The sequence below is a fragment of the Echiichthys vipera genome (assembly GCF_963691815.1).
Source record: "Echiichthys vipera genome assembly, chromosome: 14".
Classification (NCBI taxonomy): Eukaryota; Metazoa; Chordata; class Actinopteri; order Perciformes; family Trachinidae; genus Echiichthys; species Echiichthys vipera.
This window is the reverse complement of record NC_139839.1, coordinates 17,984,948-18,007,963: the sequence shown is the minus strand read 5'-3', so window position 1 is coordinate 18,007,963 and position 23,016 is coordinate 17,984,948. Positions and strand designations below refer to the sequence as shown.

General features: G+C 41.0%; 1 protein-coding gene across 3 annotated transcripts; it reads left to right on the top strand.

Annotated features, from left to right (window-relative positions):
• Positions 1-10,086: 10,086 nt before the first annotated feature.
• Positions 10,087-21,821, top strand: LOC310957052 (neuroligin-3-like; the record flags this gene model as incomplete). 3 transcript variants are annotated; one of them, XM_083927466.1, is made up of 6 exons in its annotated part: positions 10,087-10,567; positions 13,365-13,424; positions 14,318-14,467; positions 16,023-16,208; positions 18,283-19,072; positions 21,029-21,821. In XM_083927466.1, 6 exons carry the CDS (start codon positions 10,087-10,089, stop codon positions 21,819-21,821), a joined length of 2,460 nt encoding a protein of 819 aa, XP_083783592.1. The 3 variants fall into 3 exon arrangements, with proteins under 3 accessions (XP_083783592.1, XP_083783594.1, XP_083783593.1); XM_083927468.1 differs by lacking the exon at positions 13,365-13,424; XM_083927467.1 differs by lacking the exon at positions 13,365-13,424 and having other exon boundaries at positions 14,282-14,467.
• Between the last annotated feature and the right edge of the window lie 1,195 nt (positions 21,822-23,016).

The window sequence follows — 23,016 nt, the reverse complement described above, 5'->3', positions numbered from 1 at the left end:
GGAAGGATAATGCACTTTATCGAAGAGAGGGGGGTGATGACTAGTTGTCAGAGTGGTTTTAGAAAGGGGAGAAGTACTATTGATTCAGTCATATGTCTTGAGGACGAAATCAGAAAAGCACAGGTAAAGAAAGAGACTGTTGTGGCAGTATTTTTAGAAGTGGAAAAAGCATATGATATGCTATGGGTAGAGGGCCTTTTAATCAAAATGCATATGTTAGGCATTGGAGGAAATATGTTTAACTGGGTCAACATAAATTTATCAAAGGCAGAGGGTAAAAGTATAGTTTGGCAGGAAACCTTAAAATGGCAGCAGCTCTGGGAGCAAGAAAACAAAGGAAGGCACCTATTCGCATCATCAAGTAGGGTAACTGGTTCAGTTAACATCTGCAAAAGAGGGGGGTTAAGACGTAAGGAAGAGGTTATTATTTCTAGATTGAGAATTGGTCACACGTATCTGAACAGCACTTTGTTTATTCTAGGGAAACACCAGAGTGGCTTCTGTTCCTGTCTGGAACCTGAGACAGTACAACATGTTTTGATGTCTTGCAGAAATCATGATCGCCAAAGACAAGACCTTCTAAGACAATTGCAAAAAATTGGATTAAATGAAGTTTCTCTTTAAAGTATTTTGGAAGTGGGCTCAAGCAGGAGGGGATGTGAATCTGTTTTTTCAGATTCTTAAAAGACACTGGGCTGTATAGTAGAATACAGAGCACTAAGGTGCTAGTCCCATAGGTGGGAGCAATGCAACTTTTGGATGCCGGCTGCCGTAAAACCGCAAAGAAGAAGAAGAAGAAGAAGAACCCTGCATTGGCCCTCAGTTTGTCAGGGGTGGATGGAGGTGGTCCAGTACGGAACCTGGGTACTAGCTTATCTGATAGAAGCAAATCAGGACAACAAAAGTCCATTGACACAGAGTCTTTGTTACACAGAGGTGGGAGTTTGATTGGCATGTTATTCTATGGTAGCAGGTCAATGGGAATAATGAAACATATTTATATCCAAATTAGTAATGTGGAATGTACAACTTTATTCTTCTGAAGGTGGTTCCATGAGGCACATTTGTCCAGATATCATTGAGATATTGAGAGAGATTATTATGCCTGGGACTCCCTCACCTCAAGAAATCCCAGGGGTTTCTGACAACTAGACCGTTTCTGCATTAGATTTCCAGGCCTGCAGAAAAGAGAGAACAGCATGCCGTTGGGACAGCAAATAAGTGCAGCTTTGAATGGTTACTGGTGCTTTGGGTGTGTAATTGAATGTGTGGTATGAGGTGCATCTATAAATATGTTACCTCTATCTGTAAAAGTATCAGTATATGAATAATGTAGATTTGCACATTTTGACAGATTTCTGTGTGATTACATTGCACCATCTGCAGTGATGCACATTTTGCACACACTGCGTTTGTGCTGTAAATCTATAAAATGTAAACATTAGCTCACCTTGGAATGAAGGACTGCATCTATTGCTTGTTATATGATTGGCAGTAAATTCGATGAAGATTATAATAATCACTATAACCTTGTGTTATTTTTCTCCAGTATCTTCAGCAGCCATTTCTGTTTGCTCTTACCTAAAGTATATTATCTTCTCTACAGCTGCCATGACCTACTTTCCCCCTGGGGTTCATCAAAGTTTAATATAATCTAATCCAATCTATTTATGGTGTATTCAATGAACAACGAAGCATCTTAGTTTGATTCATTTAAGTACATGATCACATGTATCAATACAACCTTACAATACAATAACATAAAATAATTAAAGGATAGAGGAGGTGGCTATATAAAGACCTCAAGAAACAGCAAAGGATGTATTAAAAAAAAACTGGTACATAGCCAAAACAGACAGCTGATGCCAGTACAGCTTGAAAGACTGTGGACCTTGTAAAATATCCATAACATATGAAGTGGTTTTTGGAGGAGAACAGTCGTAGTGCTGTGCATTATTTGGGCGTTTTAGTACTATATCCTCTCAGCACCCGACAGACACTGCATGCAGGTCCTGAAGAACAAAGCAGCCACTGGGAATCCAGAAAACATAGGCAATACTGACCCTTTTCAGAAAACGAGCTGAATTAAGATGCAGCTCTGTTTCTTTGAAGGATACTTGAGAGCTAATCAAGGTGGACATTCGCTGCCCACAGTGCTTGAAACACACATATGAAAGCTAACAAAGGCACTGCGACAAAGGCAGACAGCAGATTGTGACAGGTTTGTCTCCAACGTAATATGGCACAAACATCTTTCTCCTCAACCCTGTCTTGTATAAAAAGGGGGACCCCAATGATTTCCTAGGTCATATGTGATATGTAATCTCTTTATTGTGCTCCAGGTCAGCCCCAGGGTCTCCCCAAGGTTGGATGTGCCGGGGAGGCATTCTGACTGCTCAACTGATTCTGTTCAATTTGAGACAGAAGCGTTTCTATTCCTAGCCCCTCTCGAGTTTCTTCTCACCCAGATCCGAGGATGAGTCCATACAGGCTGCGAGAGAAGGTTATTTTGGCTACATGTAACAGCAATCTTGTTCAATCTATTCTGTATCAGTTGAATTCATCTCATGAGTAGGGATGGGAATCAAGAACTGGATCAATTTGAGAACTGGGAATCATATGCCTCCAAGTCAATCAATTCATTTTATCAACGCAGGCATGTTTTTTTCTGACAGCTGCAGATTGCAAAACAATAACTTCAAACTCATATCCCTACGCTGCTGGAAACTTGCAAAGAGAAGTACTAATGGCGGAGAGGAAGAAACGGTCCAAAGAATAACGTTATAGTAACATTAGAGCCATGGGCAGGAATAGCAGAGTTTTTCTTTGAAAAACCTGAATACCTAACCAAAAGAGAGAGCTCTACAAACATTCTCTCATTTAATCTGCACTGTGTTCAGAATCAGCGATAATAAAACAGTTGCGTGTAGGCTTACTATTTTCCACACCGACAATCAATAATAGAAATGATAAAGAATATGACTGACAAGCAGAATCGATACATGTGCATTGCTATCAATCAAATCTTATCAATTCCCATCCGTATTTACAAGTTCCTCAAAGTTTTCCTTCCACCATTACATTGTCAGATCAGCATTGCTTCCTGACCCATCTGGCCATTTTTCTTCAACCTCTACCAGCCGCGACAGCGACGCTGGTATTGTTTACACCTTGTGAGCCTGTGTGTCATCATGACAAAATGTGGCTCTGGAGACACCAACAGTAGTAAGAACAACCACAGAGGCGGTTATGAGTATGTTGCCAGGTGTTTATATGTCTGTCTGTCCGTCTGTTCACAGATTTTGTTGCCGATAGCGTCCCAACCGTGTAAGATATGGTCACAAATCATTAAAGGTGTGTAGTTGAGATCAAAATGATTGTCAAGTTTGAAAATGGGTTTGCACGATTTGCCATTGTGGCTGCTGTGACCCCCTCTCTTATTTATTTGTCTAGGAAGACGTTCCACCTCTCATCCAAGAGGTTTCATCAGTTCATGTCACATCTGACCAGGCTGGGACTGGTCCCCTCTGTAGTTGTTTTACTTTTATTTTATTTCTTTTTTTACTTTTAGTTCTCAATTACAATGATGACCTGACCAAGAAGCCTTAAGGCAAGTCAATATAAGACATGAATACAGCCAGTGCAGTAAAAACAACATTAGACAAAGCGAGATCTACTTATGTACTGTGTCTAAAGAAATGACCGTAGTAATGAATTTGTAAAATTGCAGTTACTGTAGGAGATATTGAGTAGTGAGTGGAGATATGGAGGTGTTTTGCCAGTGATTCCGTAGATGAACTGATACCAGTGGATCTGTCACCTAGTATTGAGTGATGGCCAGTTGATTAGAGATTACAGACTCTGTAGGTGAGTGTTGAAGAAGAGGGAAACTGTGACAAAGCCAATGTTTGTATGGAAGAGGGCTATTTCTCATAGTTTATTGAGGAGATTTCTGGAGGCTGACCTGCAGATTAAGTCATCATAGTCCAGGATTGGGAGAATTGTCATCTAATCAAGGTGTGCTTTAAGGACTGACGACTGAAAGTTCAATGGCCTTACCAAATTCCTCCAAATGTCCAGCCCAAAAATCCCCTCCTCAATCAAGGCCTGCAGAGGAGCTCATAGGTGAGTGTTGGGTGGCCTGCAGGCAGCCACGGGGCCCAGTCAGGCAAAGCATGGGCCGTGGACATTCACAATACCATTCCCATGACAACAGTCCCCTTGACAGTCCTCGGCCCATGTCAGGTCTAGATGTGATTCTTCTTTATTATTATAGAGAATGAAAATATTTTCTCTTATTCTCACTTAAGGACAATGGATATCCTGGCACACCCATGGACACGGAAACAGCTTCATCTTTGTCCCTAATCAAGCTGACTCAGCCCACACTTATGGAGTTCATGTGAAGAAACTGTCCATGACTGCAAATATCTGGACTGTAAATTTTCTCTTTAATTAAAATGTCTTCCTTGTTGAACTCCTCACATGCCACAAGGGTAATATTGCTAAGCCCAGCACACACACACAGAAAAAAAGCCCTTATTAAAAATGTATTGTTTATTGTTTTTGTTTTTTTAAGCATTGGTAGTCGTATAAGACCATGATATAACCACAAGTGACTGGGATGCATTATCATATGAGAAAAACTTGCTTGAATGAGTATATAAATCTCCATGAATTTACATATGCATCCATGTTTTAGAAAAACCACTTTGTGTGTCAAACAGATTGTTCCCTGTATGAGCATCAATAGACATTACATGTGGGCCTCTCTGTAAAAGCTTTCCTTGCTCTGCTAACCCAGCTTGAAACAGACATCATGTATAAATCACAGCATCACAGCTATCGCCACTGGGCATTATACAAAAAGCATATGTGAGAAAAATGTTTGCTCTGTCAGGGACTGTCTGGATTTCACCTCATACACCTCGTACTGTATAGGCGATTTTTAGTGTATGATTGGTGCAGATTTTAGTGTGATGTTGATATTTGGGATTTCAAGTTGGACTTAACATTGCAACAGAAGAATGAACTTAAATCCCCAAATAAAAAAAAATATAGGGAGGAGGTAAGAAACAATGATTTTCAGCTTCTATGATAAGTAGAGATGAGCAACTTTGACTTTCCTGACTAATTTCCTGCCACTTCTTTTCATAATTTTAACCTCAAAGCTGTGAAAAGGGGAAGACTCTCACGCCAAGGTCCATCCAATCTGCTGGTTGTATGGGCCCAATGTTTCAGAGCTGCAATTGCAAGGCTCTTCGGTATGCTTTTTAAAAGATACAATAATGCCCATAATGATGAAAGAACGGGCGTTTCAAGGGAAAAGAAAGGGGCTGGAGCACACTGATTGATTTGCAGCATTTCATTGCCTTAAAAACTGTTCTTTCTCTTTCCCTTGGAAGTTCTCTGTCCTTGGGCTGAGAGGCATCTGATTCAGCTGCATTCTGCTGGAAGACAATTAGTAAATTCATAGTGTTTTGAGGTGATTAGGGATCTCATTTGAAACATAATAAAAGACCTGTGGGGGCAAACACTTGTTTATTGTATTGTTTACCTTTTTTTTTTTCGCGTTTTGCCATAGTTGTCACAATTTGCTAAAAGCCTTACGCCAATGAAATGCAAATTAATGTATTCCAAAGGCACATCCTCTCCTCTCCATGCCGGTCTGCGCACTCCTTGAATAGCCTCACTTGTTTATCTGGTCAAGGTAGATGGGTTTTAGCCCGAGCACAAAGCGCGTGTGGGTCCGTGAGAGCTGTTACGGTGGTTACTTAATGGTTTCTAAATTGGGATTTTGTCGGTTGTTGGAGGGTGAATTTAATGCACTGGCGTATCCCGGTGGTTGCCTAGTAACGCGCTGGCAGTGGGCGCCGTAGAGAGATCTCTATGGTGGGCGCTCCATTAAAACCGTTGGCGCTTCTGACCTTGGCGTCGTATATGCGCAAAGCACACAGACTGTGCAAAGCAGGAGATAAGAGTAAAGATCCGTGGGTTTGATACCGAAACCGGGGGAAATATTCCACACACGGCACCGTTGTCTTTTACAGCGAAACTGACGGGCATGGATGGTATGGAGGAAATCTCGAGATGGAGCGCGTATCAGCTTCTGTAAAAGCAGGTGAGTTAACCTAATGATTATTTTTCTCTCTCTCTCTACGCGGGACACATCTTTGTTCACATTGATCACTGACATCTAAGATACATGTTTGATTTAAAGCTATTGCTCAGCGATAAAGCTATGCTTGAGAATGTGCTTGCTCGCTATTTCCCCCCTATTTTATCCAATATTTTACCATCCTAGACCTGGATTAAATAAGCTTCCCAGCCACAACGTGAGGCTGCACGCACACACACACGCACACACACTACAGCAGTTTGTCGATGCTATCTGGGCTGTGGCTTGGTTTTCTCTGTTGGTCTGGAGGATCCATTCATTTGTAAAGCACTGATCATTTTGTTGAGTGCTATACCTGCATGTTCTCCACAAGGTAGTCTCCACTGCGTCAATCCCTGCTCCTCTTTATTGCACTGCTAAATTAGGGGGATTTGGGGAATCCACTAGAACCGTTTTGATCCACACACCAGTCGAATTACAAGGGCACTGGGAGCCCAATAACTGTTGTCTGACATATACTATAGGCTCTTTCTCAAATGCTTTCATGTTAAGGGCCCCCGGGCTACCAGAACCTAATCGATAAGATGTTGTCCCAGAGATTTTTATTAGTGGTGAATTGGTGTTGAATTGTGTGCCTGTCGATGATGTAGGTGCAGAGATAGTAATGGTGGGAGAGAAACATGATTATAGCAATCATTCTAATAGGTCTGTAACTGGGATCAAGTCAGTCGAATGAAAGGATTTTGGTTCCAGGAAGTCTTTGACCCAAACCACCTCTTGGGATGCACAAACACCTGGTGCAGAGTAGTCTATTAGAATAATATGTCATGGTTGTAAAAACATTTGGATTTTTTAACTTATCACTCAGTTTGTGAGGTATTTGAAGTATTTAATTGGCAAGACATTTCACCGATGTTTCTTTTCTTTCCTGTTGCTGGGCGTGTTGCCAGTCTAAATCACCCCAAAAACTTGCAGTGTATGAAACTCGACTGAGTGATGGCTCAATTTTACTACATAGCCCATTTGGTGTAAGCTATAAAGCTTTTATCCACATCTGTCCCATAGCAGACCACAAGTTGTAAAAAGAAGCTCTGCAGCAGTTGTAGGGAATATTTAGCTGCTTGTTCAATCTGCAGCACAACCAGTCAAACGAAATCAAAGTAGGCTTTATTGTGTATACCTTAGCCTTGTTCCACTGGTTTAAATTAGAAACCAGAAACCAAAAAGCTCCTCCATTGATACTAATACCATGAATGATTGTGTCATTTCAAAGGAAATGCCGCTCATTCTACAAATTCATTATATCTCTTTGAACTACAGCAGTCCCAGCAGTGACAGAGCTGCTACCTAAGGTAGCCTACAGATAGCTAACTAGGTCTGAATGGTGATGCGTAATGTACTGCCCCTAACAGCTATTTTGACAATTGATAACAATCTTTACAGCAGGGAGGATTTTTACCTCTAAATGATTTATTATCAGTGTCAGTTCCAAACCAGGAAATGTGCTCCAATCTACAAAAAAAAGATTTTTCCTCTTTAATGTCTTGGGAGCCCTACATCATTGTCACATAACAGATATGGGATTGAACAAGTCTTGTCCTTTTCTGGCTTTGGGTATCATTCATTAGTGTTAATTAATACAGACAAAGCTGGCCTAGGGCAGAGTTGTACAATATTTCTCACATGAACCGCTGTGATATTACTCTGATGTCTCATTCTTTGCAAAATTGGCAAACTGGTATGGTGTCCTTAGCAGGAAATGTGTAACACCTGTGAAAGTGACAATGAGCTGATTTTATTTGTGTGTATGTTCCCATAGTGGAGCAAAAATGTTGCAGGGAGAGAGAAAAGTCAATGCGCCACAATTAGTTTCTCATATTAGGAGGAAGAAATTGTCCCCTGTCTTAATAGATAGGTTCATCAGACTGACAGAGAGCTGTTTAGAGGCAGTCTTTCCCAATGCTCCAGGCAGTACTCGTCAATAGATTTGATTAGGTTAACAAGCTTGTTTTCACTTTGCTCATTTCGAGACATTGAGAACCTGTTGTCGAGCACATTATGCTTACTCCTAGACCATAAGGAGTAAGGCGCGATGCATATTGGACAACAAAGTAGTTAATTGGAATACCAGAACACTATTTGCTCTCTGTAGTACTCCATGGGTCAGCTTATATCTGATGCCTTATTTGAATACAGTATGCATGTGATTAGGGATGAATGTGTATTCCCCTGTTCACTGAAGCGTGCACACTGGTGAACCACTAACTAGACAAACTATCATGAAACAGAAGCTCTGGTGACTGTTAGAAAACAGCTTAGGCAAAGGAAATGTTTGTATCTTTGCATAAAGCAGTCCAATATTAATAACTGACAGATCTAAGATCAGGGAATTTTTCATTTTCAATGGATCGATTTGTTGGCCTATCACAGACATGTCGGTATCAAGTATCTTGTCCGATATGCGCTGATATAAAAACTTGTGCAGAAAACAATGCTTGTGATTTAGAAATTGTGTCATTACATACTGAAATGGAAAGCAGTTGACTGATACTGAACATACATCACTGATGTTTATTAAGCTATTTATTTCATTTGTATTTATTTGTTATTTTCTTAGTGTTCAATCTTGGATTTGTTGACAATGTGCTAATACATTGTATGTATAATATGTAAACATGTACATAATGTTAAATATTCTTTTAAGTTATTTGTTTAAGGAAAGGGTCTTAGAGAGTAAAGAGAAAGGTCTATTTTCATTATTATCATTCCAGCTCAAGAATTTCCTGTATCCTGTTTATCGGCCGCCTTATTGATGATCGGTGAATTCTTCCCCTCTAAAATCCGTACAGTATCAGTCACAAAAATCCCATCGGTCGGGCCCTACTTAGAAATAAGAAAAATTTGAACAGCAGTTCATTCATGGGTTCAAACTAAAGAGTAACCCTCTATTAAAAAAAAAAAAAAAGACTAACAGTGAGTGTTGAAAGTGAGAAAAAATGGATTTCAGTAGAGAAACTCAAAAAGAAGTGGTAATCATTTTACTCTTATATTGAACACAAACAGGCTTTGGCTGCTTATAGGCCCTCCTCAAATCTTTCAGTTAACCTGCAATTACTCTGCTTGATGAGGAGAGGTCGGTGCTAGCGCGGTCCCATCAGACCATAGACTGTGTATAATGCAGTGTATGCATCAGACATGTTTGTTCTGGGACACTTATGTATCTTCAGGTGAGTGGCTGACAGTGCTGCTTAGATGTGAGACACATAAAAGATACAAACTTTCCATGTTCATGATGTGAGATATTTGGTGTTTTTTTGAATATATATAACACTGAAACATCACAAGTCAGATATTCCTTCCCCGTTTATCCATCTTAAGTGTATATTAAAGAGTTGCCTTTCTTTGCCGGTCATGTTATAGCTTTTACATGCTTAACACCTTTTATCTCGAGATGTTTTCTGCAACATTACTCCAACATCACAGCAGATGGGTTTTTCAGATTCTCTCCATTTCCACCCCCACGGACACACAGAGATCAGTATTCAGTGATTTGTACATGTCTTTTTAAAGACAGCAATTCGTCCCAAAAGGTTATTAGCATCGACGTGTTGCAGTGGATGTGGCATGCTGATATTAAGCTTATATAAGAATATGTATTTAGCGCCCCAAGATACAAGAAGAAGATAATCATTTTATCAAAACGTACTCAATTATACGGATATTTAGGAATATTTTCACAGTTTTTATGTTTCCTTGTCTCATCTTGTTTTCAGATTTGTGTGCACTGCAATGAAAAGCGGAAGTGGGTGCGGCCCATACCTGTCTGAGCTGTATTTGGATTTGATTATCATCGCAGTCAAAGTCACAGTGAGTGATGTCTGTTTAAGCAGGTCAGTGCATTGGGAGTGAACGGACACTACAGCGTGCATTTGTGCTGTGCAAGGGCACTGTCCTGCCCCGACCAGACCATGTGGCTGGCTACATTTAGAGACCATCTGTTGCCTGCACACCTGCTACATCATCAAGGGACTGTAACCATCACCCACTGTGCGCTTCTTTGGTGGATATTATGTTCCTGCTGGTCGTTCACCAAGGCAACAAGCCAGAAATTCTACCCAACAGTGACCACCCAGTTTGGGAAACTGCGAGGCCTCAGGGTTCCTGTGCCCAGTGAGGTGCTCAGGCCCGTCGATCAGTATCTGGGCGTCCCCTATGCTGCTCCGCCCGTGGGGGAGAAGCGCTTCATGCCGCCCGACCAGCCCTCTTCTTGGTCAGGTATCAAGAATGCTACCCACTTCATGCCTGTGTGCCCTCAGAACATCCACAACACAGTGCCAGAGATCATGATGCCCATATGGTTCACCTATAACCTGGACACAGTAGCCACATACATTCAGGATCAGAGCGAGGACTGTTTATATCTAAACATCTACGCTCCGACAGAGGAAGGTGAGTTGGTATGGTAAAACGGATTGCTATAACGATCCATATCTATTGATCATTATTATCAATGTCTCCCTGTTATCACCTTAAAGCATTAAGTGCGGCCACTGCTCATGTCATTGCTGCAACCAAGGGCTGATTTACCATCCAAAGCAATGTCCTTATTGTGTCACTTGTTGCAATCATATTCCATTTGAAATAGCAATCATGAACACATCGATAAGCAGGAATTTATCCACTCTGTTTATTGGTAGATGTGGCGACTGAAGATACCCTGATACCACTGAATGTGTAGATACACACAGAGAGGCACAACTAACATGTACCGGGTCATGTGCTTGTTTTCCCACTAATAGACATCTAGGGAAATATCACTGTGGTAAGGTGATGTTCAGAGTATTGGTTGCATCTAAACTGAGCAATCATTTTCAGCATTGCAATTAAATGATGAGCCAGGCTGTCACCGCTGAGCATCAAAGGTAACAAGGAAGAATGACTTAGGAGAGGTAACACTTTACAAAATGTTGAGTAGTTACCAGGGGACAAATGAGGAACTGACTGCTGAAGTATTGAGGAACTACTTATTAAATACTCAGAATTATATATTCATGAACTAATCATAACGTGTAGTTGTAATCCGTGAGAATTGAGATGGTTGTTTCTTGCGACCGCTTTGGCATTAAGACGTAATTGCAGGCGAGACAGGAGTGAGACCGACTAGGATTCAGACTTGAAGGTTGCCTTTCATTGCACTTTTACTTGTCAGAAGTTGGAAGTCCCCGATTTCCAAGGACAAGTGAACACAGCATAACCGACAATGAAGTGCTCCAGCTGGGCAAACCAACGCAGCGCATTTGAATATAGGGAGGGAATGTTGCTACAGACAATTATGGTATTTCTGGGCAAAAAGGCAAGTACAAATGCTTTCGTTATTGGGTTAGTAGTGATATGATCACCATTGTTTTAACTTACTCTTCGATAGATAGTAACTTAAAAGACAATTAACTAGATGAAAATCTTACGGATTACAACTTTAATGATTCATTAATAAAGGCTCTCCTGGTCATTATTTGCGATAGCCAGTTCCTAATTTGTTTCTCACTCATTTCTCAATTAATTATTATAATTAATAATTAAGGAATCATTAGCTACTCTATAAAATTTGATTAGGAGTTACTCATTAAAGCAATTCTTACCTTTCTTGCATGTCTCACAGCGATTCCCTCCAAAGTCCCACCCTCTTCCCTGCCTGACCTCTGTGCTCCCTCCTCCCCCAACAGGTGCGGTGAGAGGGAAATACTGCGTTCCAGTGCCATGGAAATTCCGAAGTTTCGGACCTCTAAATAGGCAAAGTGCACTGGAATGCCTGTAAAAGTGGAACCTCCTACTAGCGAATAAGAGGGAGATTGACCTACCCCAAATTCACTAGTAGAAGGTAAAGAGTAAAGTGTTACCAGGAGATTTACTAAAGCCGGTAGTGCCAGCTCTCCATGTTTGTTAAAATCTACAATTTATTCATATTTTACTGAATCGCTGCTTTGTTCAGACAGTGTGTCTGTTGGGGGCCAATTAGTGAGGTTCAGGAGTCAACATGTCTATCGCTTGCTGAATTCCTCTTATGTTTTTGTATCTAAAGAACTGTGAAATGAATGAGCAACAAGGGAGCATTTTGTGTGTTTAGTCGAACAATGTAACACCACACCAACGCTGTATCATCTCTGACAAACAGATTTCTCTAATCTAGGGGTACACCAGTCAAACATGTTTTCTGAGAATATATGGCGTCCCTCACAAGCATTCAGTATAACGCAGAACATTCAGTATTCAAAGTTGGACGAGATGTTCAGCTTTTGTAAGTAACATGCCTTTTCTGTGCTAGCGTAGCAACAGATAATGCTTGAGAGGCAGCTGTCCAAAATGGTGCAGCCCACGTTGTAAAAAGCTCCTGGTCTGAGTGCTGCTTAAGACCTCCTCACAGGTTTAAATCTTACACTTGCAGTCATATTTCAAAGGAAATAACATACTAACATACATTTTTTATTTCTTTAGACTATGGCATTGTTTATTTAAGATGCACCTAGGGCATTTTGTGACTTTATTATTCGTTTCACTAATGTGAAAACCTTTGCTGTTGCCATTATTACGTATCTGCTGTAGTCTTTTTGCCATGTCAAACTAAAAAGTGCGTTATTGAAATTTCCACAATTCATTTATTTTTGTGCCTTGTTGCCACCTCGGGTTATGGTTTATTAAACATTCATCAATAAACCCTATACCTCATATCTCCAGTAGCTATCCTGCGGTGGTGTACCTGAAGAATCAACATGACAGTTTGTGAAACTATGATTGTACAGAGAGATAATAATGAACCAAGAAGGATGTATTATTCCAGTCAAAGCCGAGGCAGCTGGATCAATATAACGACAGACAAACCATACAAAGGTATCAGTGTGTGCGTATACGTACTGTGCCATTTCTTACAAATATCCAACAAGGAACGAGACGTTGTTTACTGGATGAAAACACAATAACAAACACTGATTATTTTTTGTCTTGACTCTGACTCATAATGTTATTGTGGCGTAAATTTCTAAAGATCTTTCATAACATCATCTACATTTTGTCAGAAAGCAATCACAGGTAAAACTGCAACAAGCTGTTTATAAATGGGATAATCTTCTTTTTGCCTTTAATTTATGGATCTTTTTTTCTCCTGATTCTGTCAGTTTTACTTGGGCCGTATATCAAATAAAGAGGAACCCATTTTGAATTTTCTACTTCTTTTTCCTCATGTGAATCCCAGGGAACCAACACAAGAAAAAGGGGGCGGCTTTCTCACATGCTGAGACTCATATATCTGAAGGTATTTTTTAAGAGCTCATAGTCTTGATGCATGGATTCTTTTAGCTTGAGTTTGGTGGAGGAAGCTCATCTTAATTCTTAGTTTTTACTTTCTCGAGGAAGCGGGGGTTCTTTTGTTTTTGAGTGGAATAAGAAAAATGTTGCAGTCTGAATTTTTGATCACATACTGTAAGTTTGCTGTTGCTGCAACTTGTGTCTTGAATTGAGCTCTGTAGCAGTCCTTTCAGTGAGAGCTACATCTCTGCTGCCGTGTACATTGATTTACACAGATTGCATCATATACTTATCTGTCCCTCTTTAAGGACACTAGTTGGTCAGTATAACTAATTGGTGTCCAAACACAAAACAAAGATATTCTATTTTTATTGAAAAAACAGCACTCTAGCTTGTACTAGTCGATAACAAGCTTGGAGTAATGTGGTACTTTTCAGTCCAAGTGTACACAAATAAAACATGTTGTTGTGTTTGTGCATGCCTATTGCAGTATATGATGAACTGTAAAATTCTGTCATTACAGAATTTTCTTCTCAACTGGCATCAACCCACAAGTCCAATCAAATTTTCTTCTCTTTCTACCTCTAATCTAGAGCATTTCAGATATGGTACAGAGCAACACTGAACTGCTTTTAATTATATTTGACCCTTTTATTCATACACCCCTTGTCAGAGTGCACTTACCATGCATTTTCTAAATGTCATTACAGCTTCCAAACCACAAGCCTGCCTCTGCTTCGAAGCACCTTTTCTAAGCTGTCTTTACTCATACCTCATGTTGAACAGTTGTTAAAAGTAATAATAATAGTGTGCTCCATTAATGCTCCATTTCATCACTGTTGCATCTGCAAGTTGTGTGCTCAGCATGTGTGTGTGTGTGTGTGTGTGTTGACATTGCAGATATAAGAGACTCTGAAGCTCGGCCTGTGATGGTCTACATCCATGGAGGCTCCTATATGGAGGGCACTGGGAACATGATGGATGGCAGCGTGCTGGCCAGTTATGGGAATGTTGTTGTCGTCACGCTCAACTACAGAATTGGAATATTAGGTGATAACACTGTCTCTGTGTGGTAACTTTGAATGGTGTTTCAAAGGTATCCTGCTTTTTAATTATTTTTTTTTATTTTAATGTGAGATGATAGAAGGAACCACAGAGTGATACAAGCCATACGTGAGAGCACAAGACATTAACAGACAGTTACATAAAAAAAATTAAGATAAAACAAGCAGTAGCAGGGCAAGATTAAATATTTCCAGTGCAAATGTAGCCTGTTTAAAGCCGTAGTTGGTAACTTTTCTGTCATATTTGCTGAAACTGATAAAATATGTGAAAAAAGCATGTCCCTCTACCTCCTCCTAGTGCTCCTACTGGCATCCGTAAGATGCCACAACCCCTGAAGGAAAACCACCAATCTGAGCAGAGGAGTCTCTAACGCAGTGTTAATGACTGCTTGTGAACTGATCAAATATGACTCAGGATTCTCTTATTGCAGCTAAACAGTACACTAAAATACGTTTCTGAAAACATTTGCAGTGAGAAATATGCAATTAAATAACAGAATGTTGACTTGTTTCACAGATCGGTCACGGTCATGAGTAGTCATTCACACTGCGTCAGAGACTCCTCGGCTCTGATTGGTTGTTTTCCTACAGTTGCAGTGGAGTCTTGCAGATGCCATTAGTAGCGATAGGAGGAGGCTAAAAAATAGGATTTTTCACAGATTATCTGCCTTATGTAGTGCAGTCAGGATATCGTGACATTTACAGCAACTATGACCAAACTTATTTTTTATTAAAGTTTCCAACTTTAGTTTTAATATGGGACAGTAATGTCCATTAATTTTTCCACTCGTGTAGCTGTTACAACCTATACAAAGAAGAGGAGACATGAGACAAAAATGCAAAACAGTATAAGAAAGTATATAACTGATATCTTGGTAGAATGGTATGGCTTGATTTTGCATACAAATGTCATCCTCAGAGGAAAAGTGATGCAAATACCTATCATGATGTGTCCTTGTTGCACACACTGTACTGTTTTAAACCCATTTTGAAAACACAATTTATCATCTTTAAGATGTATTTATCTTATCTGGACAAGATCGTCAGCCTTTGCCATTCCTGAAAGAAAAAATATTCATCATACAGTATGGAGGGATGCAGCATTCACAAGCCTTAACAAGGTCAAGAGTTTCCCCTGTGTTTAACATTCAAAACAGAACCTCGTTTGGATGAGACTAGACAAGGGAATACGTAGTTGGATCTATTGTAAGAGCACCAGTGACCTCTGTGGGATTTTATGAAATTCATCTAGAGAAACAGACACAAGATTTGTTTATTTATTTATGCACAGTGGATTTAATTAAATCACATGCAAGGAAAGAATTTAGATTTGATGAGCAAAGCCCTGATCATTTGCTGCTTGGAAACTATTACGAGGGGTTGACTAAAGTAGTCCAGACACTGTTACAGAGAGCAAAGGCATATTTGCGCCTCAGGGGAAATGGTGTCAGCTCAATCAGCTGCCCTGCTGGGCTACAACTTTAGATCAAAGCTGTGACATGCACTGTAGATCTCTGTAGATGTCTCTCTGTATGCTTCAGGCTTCCTCAGTACTGGTGACCAGGCAGCAAAAGGAAACTATGGACTTCTGGACCAGATTCAAGCTCTCCGTTGGATCAGTAAGAACATCGGTTACTTTGGAGGAGACCCGGGTCGCATCACAGTGTTTGGATCTGGAATCGGCGCTTCATGCGTCAGCCTACTTACTCTGTCCCACCACTCAGAGGGTAAGAAAAAGCTCTCTCCATGATGATTAATACAGATGTGCTCAGATATAAGCCAAAGTTTAAGTAGTAATTAATGCAATAACTTAAAAGCAATGTCAAAATCCACAAACGTCATATTGTAATCATATTAATTTCTTACCTTGAAGATGTCAATATTTGAACAATAATTTTTAATCATTTTGGAATTTAGTTCTGTGTTTCAAGTCCCGCTCTAAATGGTCTGTCAGGGAGATGAAGTGTTATGATATGGGAGTCGGGTAAAGGGGGTATCCGTTAAGTAAGATTGCTTTTGTTCCCCTCTACTCAGTCTAATCAGCCTAAAAGCTTTGCCTCTTAAAATGTGAAGCTCTTAAAGAAGCCTACTGGCATTACAAAGTTTTCACCATGCCATCACGTTCACCTGTGTCTTTCAGTTTGCACCATTCCAATTGACTAATATTTGAAAACCCGTTATTGTAGGCCCAGTTTAATATGCAACTACATTTTATACAATATACAGTTTGTATTAAGGGGTCCCTGTTCTGTCCCTCTTTTAGCTAAGGGGTTGTTTGCCCGTAAGATGTTGAAGACCCCTGATATAGAGTATACAATACCCACAGGAAACTGATCCACAGAGAAGAAATAAAAAAGGTTTTAACCTACTTTTCTTTTCACTGAATATCATGCCATTTGGTAAACACTTATCCAAAGCTCCTTGCAAGAATCAAAGGTTCGTGTTTCAATATGGGTGGCCCACAGGGAATTTAACCTCTTATCTTAGCCGTATTGCCCCGGCCCTCCCATTGATGTTGAACACAATCACAAATTGTGTGTTTGCGTCAATGCCAGGGAGGCTGCGACACTGTCCTTTGTGAGGTTTGTATTTCAGGCCCCAGCTCGGCTGCAGTGAATGCACAAAGACCCCCGGCTGTCTTTGAAGTAGACTGGCTAGCTGCTGCACTAAAAAAAAAATGTTGAAATAAATGACAGCAAAGGAAGGAGAAAGTGACACTGTCCCTGCACTCTTTTTCCAGCGACTGCTATGCCTTAACCTCAGCACAGTATTTTTTGACTTGATACACATCACTTGTCAGTTTTAGGTGGTAGATACAAAATCCCAAGAGACAGAGGTGATGCACCGCATGCAAACAATTCGACAGAGCATCGTGTTTACTGTATCAACATCGAAGGATCAGGGTTACTGCATATTCAGCTTCCCGCACAGTCCCTACGACACACAGTTGGCATCAGAAGTCTATATGCTATGCAGCTTGTTAGATACACAGGAATAACAGTATGCACGTCTGAATAACTGATGCAGGAGTAGCTACGCACTGAGGCTATGCTGCAAATTGCTCATTAATTTTTGACTTGTATTCACTGTCATCCGCAGAATGACACCACACCAAACAAATAAGAGGATCAACAAAGAAAATCAAGTATTTTGTCATTTTTAGAAATATTATAATAACAATAGAATGCACCAGCATCCTATTAGCAGCTCATTTCTCCAACCAGCTGCTTTACTGAGCAGCTTCTCATCAGCAAGGCTCAATCTGGCCTTTTCACTCTATTTCACTCAGACGCTTTATCTCCCTGGCTAGTATTCAGAGTACATCACATGGGGGCTTGTTTGCTTTTATCTACCTAAATGTTATGTGTCAACAAACCTTGGGTTTAATTGTGAATAGCAATTAGTGTAACGTGAATCGTGTGCTCAGGCTGTTCTCATTCACTGTCACAGTAATGCGCTATTTAATTTCTGTTTAGATATTTTCTACAAACAAACATAGGACTTTCACAGTATGTTCGTGTCCAGTGTGAAATCAAAAGTCGACATTGACTTGTTTTTACCTTGCTTTTGTGCGTCGTTACGTTTTCCTACACCTAACCTAAAGAAGTAGTGTTGCCTAGAAAGTGTGCATAACATTTTATAAGATATCGTACGAGCCATTGTATGGGGATGCATTTGATTTGTGAGCAGTTCACAATGCTCTTAAGGCTGGTACTGAAACAGAATACTGATACTAACAACTGTTCTCTGCGCTTCTGTTGTCCTCTGTGTCTTTTTGTTTTCTGAATTTTGTGTCCCAAGGTTTGTTCCACAGAGCCATCATCCAAAGTGGTTCAGCCCTGTCCAGCTGGGCTGTCAACTACCAACCAGTGAAATACACTCGCATGCTGGCTGAGAGGGTCGGCTGCAACGTGCTGGACACCGTGGACATGGTCTCCTGCCTGCAGAAAAAGAGTGCAAGGGAGCTGGTGGAGCAAGACATCCAGCCTGCCCGATACCGCGTCGCTTTCGGCCCTGTCATCGACGGAGACGTTATCCCCGATGACCCGGAGATCCTGATGGAGCAGGGCGAGTTCCTTAACTATGACATAATGCTTGGTGTTAATCAGGGAGAAGGGCTGCGCTTTGTGGAGAATGTGATGGATCTGGAGGATGGCGTGTCTGGCAGCGACTTTGACTTTGCGGTGTCAGACTTTGTGGACAGTTTGTATGGCTACCCAGAAGGGAAGGACACACTGAGGGAGACAATTAAATTCATGTACACAGACTGGGCTGACAAGGACAACCCGGAGACCAGGAGGAAGACCCTGGTGGCCCTCTTCACGGACCACCAATGGGTGGAGCCCTCAGTGGTGACGGCCGACCTACACGCCCGCTACGGCTCGCCTACGTACTTCTACGCCTTCTACCACCACTGCCAGAGCCTCATGAAGCCAGTGTGGTCAGACTCAGCGCACGGAGATGAGGTGCCTTATGTCTTTGGCATCCCCATGGTGGGCCCGACTGACCTGTTCCCCTGTAACTTCTCCAGGAACGACATCATGCTCAGCGCTGTGGTGATGACTTACTGGACCAACTTCGCCAAGAGTGGGTGAGTAACAGAAAATAAATCAAAGCAAATGTTAACATTAATATGGCTAATTTACATAAAGTCGCAGCACATTCAGTATCCCATTTTACACTCCTCTCTTGGCCTGTGGTATGACATAATTGACTGCAGACTTTATTTGTGTTGAGATGTTCAACCTCTAACTTCTGCTACATTCACCCGTCCTTTATCACACTGATTAAAGGACTGTAGGATTTAGAATTAAGTAGTGCCTCCTAATTAAGTGTAGCCTGAACTCCCACTGCCATGTCTTCCAGCCTTATCTTCTTTTCTCTTTTGTTAGTTCTCAAGAACTCTCACATGGAACGAGGGCCCCTTTTTATCCATTAATATGAATTCCTTAACATAAATCTTTAAATTATCATTAATGCACACTTATACCTATAAGTTAGGTCTGCACCTCATTGCTCAAATGCATTCAACCTCACCCTCACCGCTTTTAACTACATATTTAATTGTGTTTATCCGCAAAATGCTAAAAAAAAAATGTTGGCGATGCTTAAATGAGAAGCGTCTAATTGAAGCTTTGTCTTTTTAAGAGGCTTCAATATAACCTCTCTTTACACAGATAGCTTTGGGCATACTTCCTGAAGGTGATGGATCTTAAAATTTACAGCTTAATTCACATAAATGTTTAAAGTAATCAGTCATTTTTTTTTAAAAAGATTATGTTGAAGGGAAAATTTGAGGAGGCAGTTAAGAAGTGCTCCATAAACCTTTGCTAACTTTACTGTGAGTTGGGATTTTAAGTAGGGCCGGCACAAAAAATAAGTACAGCAATATCATGCATATACTGCGTATCCATGTTTACTTGGGATACACAATATTGAGACAAACAGGAGACGCTTTTAATCTTAATAAAGTTTTCCAGTTTTCACCAGTTGACCTGATACAGTGACTCAGCACTGGAAAACATGCTGTTGAAAGTGCAACAGAGTGCAGCTCTGCAGCTTCTGACAGCTTGTTTTACAATTTGTCATACAGAGGCACAGATTTGCTGTGCATCTTTGAAGATAAGAGACACCTAAGTGAGTTGTACTGTGGTGGAGGACTGCACTGTTGTTGCCCCGCTGTTCTTTCTACATATTGAATGCACAGCTGCAATGAGTCTTTGTGGATTGTGACACTAGCAGTAGGAGGAAGCGCTGCACAGGTCACTGTAGGCTGCTGTTTTAGCGAGTAGGAATGAGGGAACGCTGTGCCCTTGAGGAAAGTTGGTGATATTACATTGGGTTGGATTATGTCGATGAAGTGCCTCATCTTTTTCTTTTTTACAATTTAAACAAAAAGGCCTTTTGTTTCCATTTGCGTTAAGAATTGCATTTATACTACCTAGGGCTGAGCAACGTGGTTGAACTAATTTCCATTTTCTGATAACAATATAGTACAACATGGTATGAAAATGTAAGCAAAATCATATGTGAAATAATAAAACTACTATTCAGAGCAAATAACTGTGTAAAACAAAAAAGCAATGACATGTTCTTTCATGCTGTTTTTTATTTACACCTTGTTCTGAAACATTCATTTGGACAGGACTGTTTCAAGAACGATATCTTGACAAGATCATATCATTGCAAATATGATGACATGATTATGGTTTCTGAACAATGAACTTGATCTTCCACAACCGCCCTGTCAATCACTAACCTTCAAGGGCATTTCCCAACAAAGCAATGGTTTTTTTAAAGCAGCAAAATCTGGGCACGTTCACATGGGCGGCAATCACTTCATACCACTGCCGCCTTGGTCAAAACCGCTTCCCTTAGGTCACCTGCCCTTATTGAAATGACTGGAGGTGGCGAGTTGGCGAGTCACTGTGCGGCGGTGAGAAAGCTTAATACTGAATTATCACCCAGCCCTTACACCACCATTTAGCTTTCTTCCATCACATTTATTTCTTCTGACTCATGTGTTCTGTCTATCATGTGTCTGCAGAGATCCTAACAAACCAGTGCCACAGGACACCAAGTTCATCCACACCAAGGCCAACCGCTTTGAGGAGGTGGCCTGGTCAAAGTATGACCCCTATGACCAACTGTACTTGCACATTGGCCTGAAGCCTCGTATTCGTGACCACTACCGCGCCACCAAGGTGGCCTTCTGGAAACACCTGGTCCCCCATCTCTACAACCTCCACGACATGTTCCATTACTCCTCCACCACCACCAAGGTCACCCCGCTGGATCCCACCCAGTCTAATGGCAAGAGGTCCGGCAGCACCGGAAGGCCTCCTGTATCCACCGCCCACAACAACGGCGATGGGAGGGAGATGGGCCCTCTCATCATGCCAAACCCGAGAGATTACTCCACAGAGCTCAGTGTCACCATCGCTGTCGGAGCCTCACTGCTCTTTCTCAATGTTCTGGCCTTCGCAGCCCTTTACTACCGCAAGGACAAGCGCAGTCGGCAGGACACGTCCCAGCAGCCTAGTCCCCAGCGTGACAGCAAAGGCAACAACGTGAGCCACACCAACACTATAGACGAGACCCTGTCCCAGCAGAGGAACCAGTGTGAAGCCCTTCACAATCCTCTTCACGTCTCGCCTAGCTTGGACTACACGCTGAGCCAGCGCCGCTCCCCTGACGACATCCCTCTGATGACCCCCAACAACATCACCATGATCCCCAACTCCCTGATGGGCCTGTCCAACATGAGTCCATACAGCACCTTCCCCGCTGGTTACAGCTCTGCAGGCCTGCCCAGCACCCACTCTACCACTCGGGTATAGCCCGGCAGGAGACGAGAGGAGACCGAGAGGAGAACCACGACATCCATAAAACATGGAAATGTAAAGCTGTATTTAGGATGTGTAGGTAAAATAGGATTGAATATGTTTGTTCTGTCTTTTCGAAAAGGTGTACTACCGCCAACATCCTGCCTTTGCCCCCTCATAATAGGAAGTCTAACTGCAGAGTCATTTTATAATAATCATTTTCAAAGGCAGAGAAAAAGAAAAAGTGCATTTCATTTTCCACTTTGGCTTTTTTGGAACTTTACCTAGCAAGAACTTAGTATAATGTTTATACAGTTGGATTTGTATGGGAAGCTTTTTCTTACTCCGTAATATCTCTTTTGATCTTGTGGAACGAAGTGACATTACAACTCATGGTGGACAGAGATGAGATCTGGGAAAAGCTGAAAATCAGTATTATTGTTATGATTATTATGATTACGGTTGTTATTATTATTATTATCAAGCTATTTTATACATATTTCTCATGGTTCATTGCTTATTATGAAAATGTATTTTTACTGTAATTACTTTAAAATGCCTTGTAACCTGCTCACATAAGGAATTACTGTGGAACTCAAGTACTGATCACACTTGTGGTAAAAATGTCCAGTTTATCCAAAATATCTGGGAGTGCAAAGTATAGCACTCCAATGTGTGTGTGTGTTTGTGTGTGTGTGTGTGTGTGTGTGTGTGTGTGTGTGTGTGTGTGTGTGTGTGTCTGTCTGTCTGTGTGTCTGTCTGTCTGTGTGTCTGTCTGTCTGTGTGTGTGTGTGTGTGTGAGTGTGTGCGCGCGCATGCGTGGGTGGGTGTGGGTGCGTGCTGAGAGGTGCGCTACAAAAATGTAAATTAGGCATTGTTTGAAATTAACCATTAAGTTTTGCATATGTAGTGTTGTGTAATCTATTGTAGTCTTTTTGAGTATCCTTGCTATATTTTAGTTTCACGTGTCTACAATTTTGCTTAATACATTGTAGGAATATAACTTCTGCTTTACTATAAAAAGAAAATTGCTTAAAATGTGTTTTCCTACTCCAACCAACTCATGGTTCTTTTGGCTTGGCTTCTTTGTACAGAATAAACTTAGACCAACATTTTAGTTGTTGTTTGTTTATGAATACTGTAAGGTCTTCAGAAAGATAACTGTAATTACATTGTAATTGTATGTATACCAACTCAATTATTCCCCATT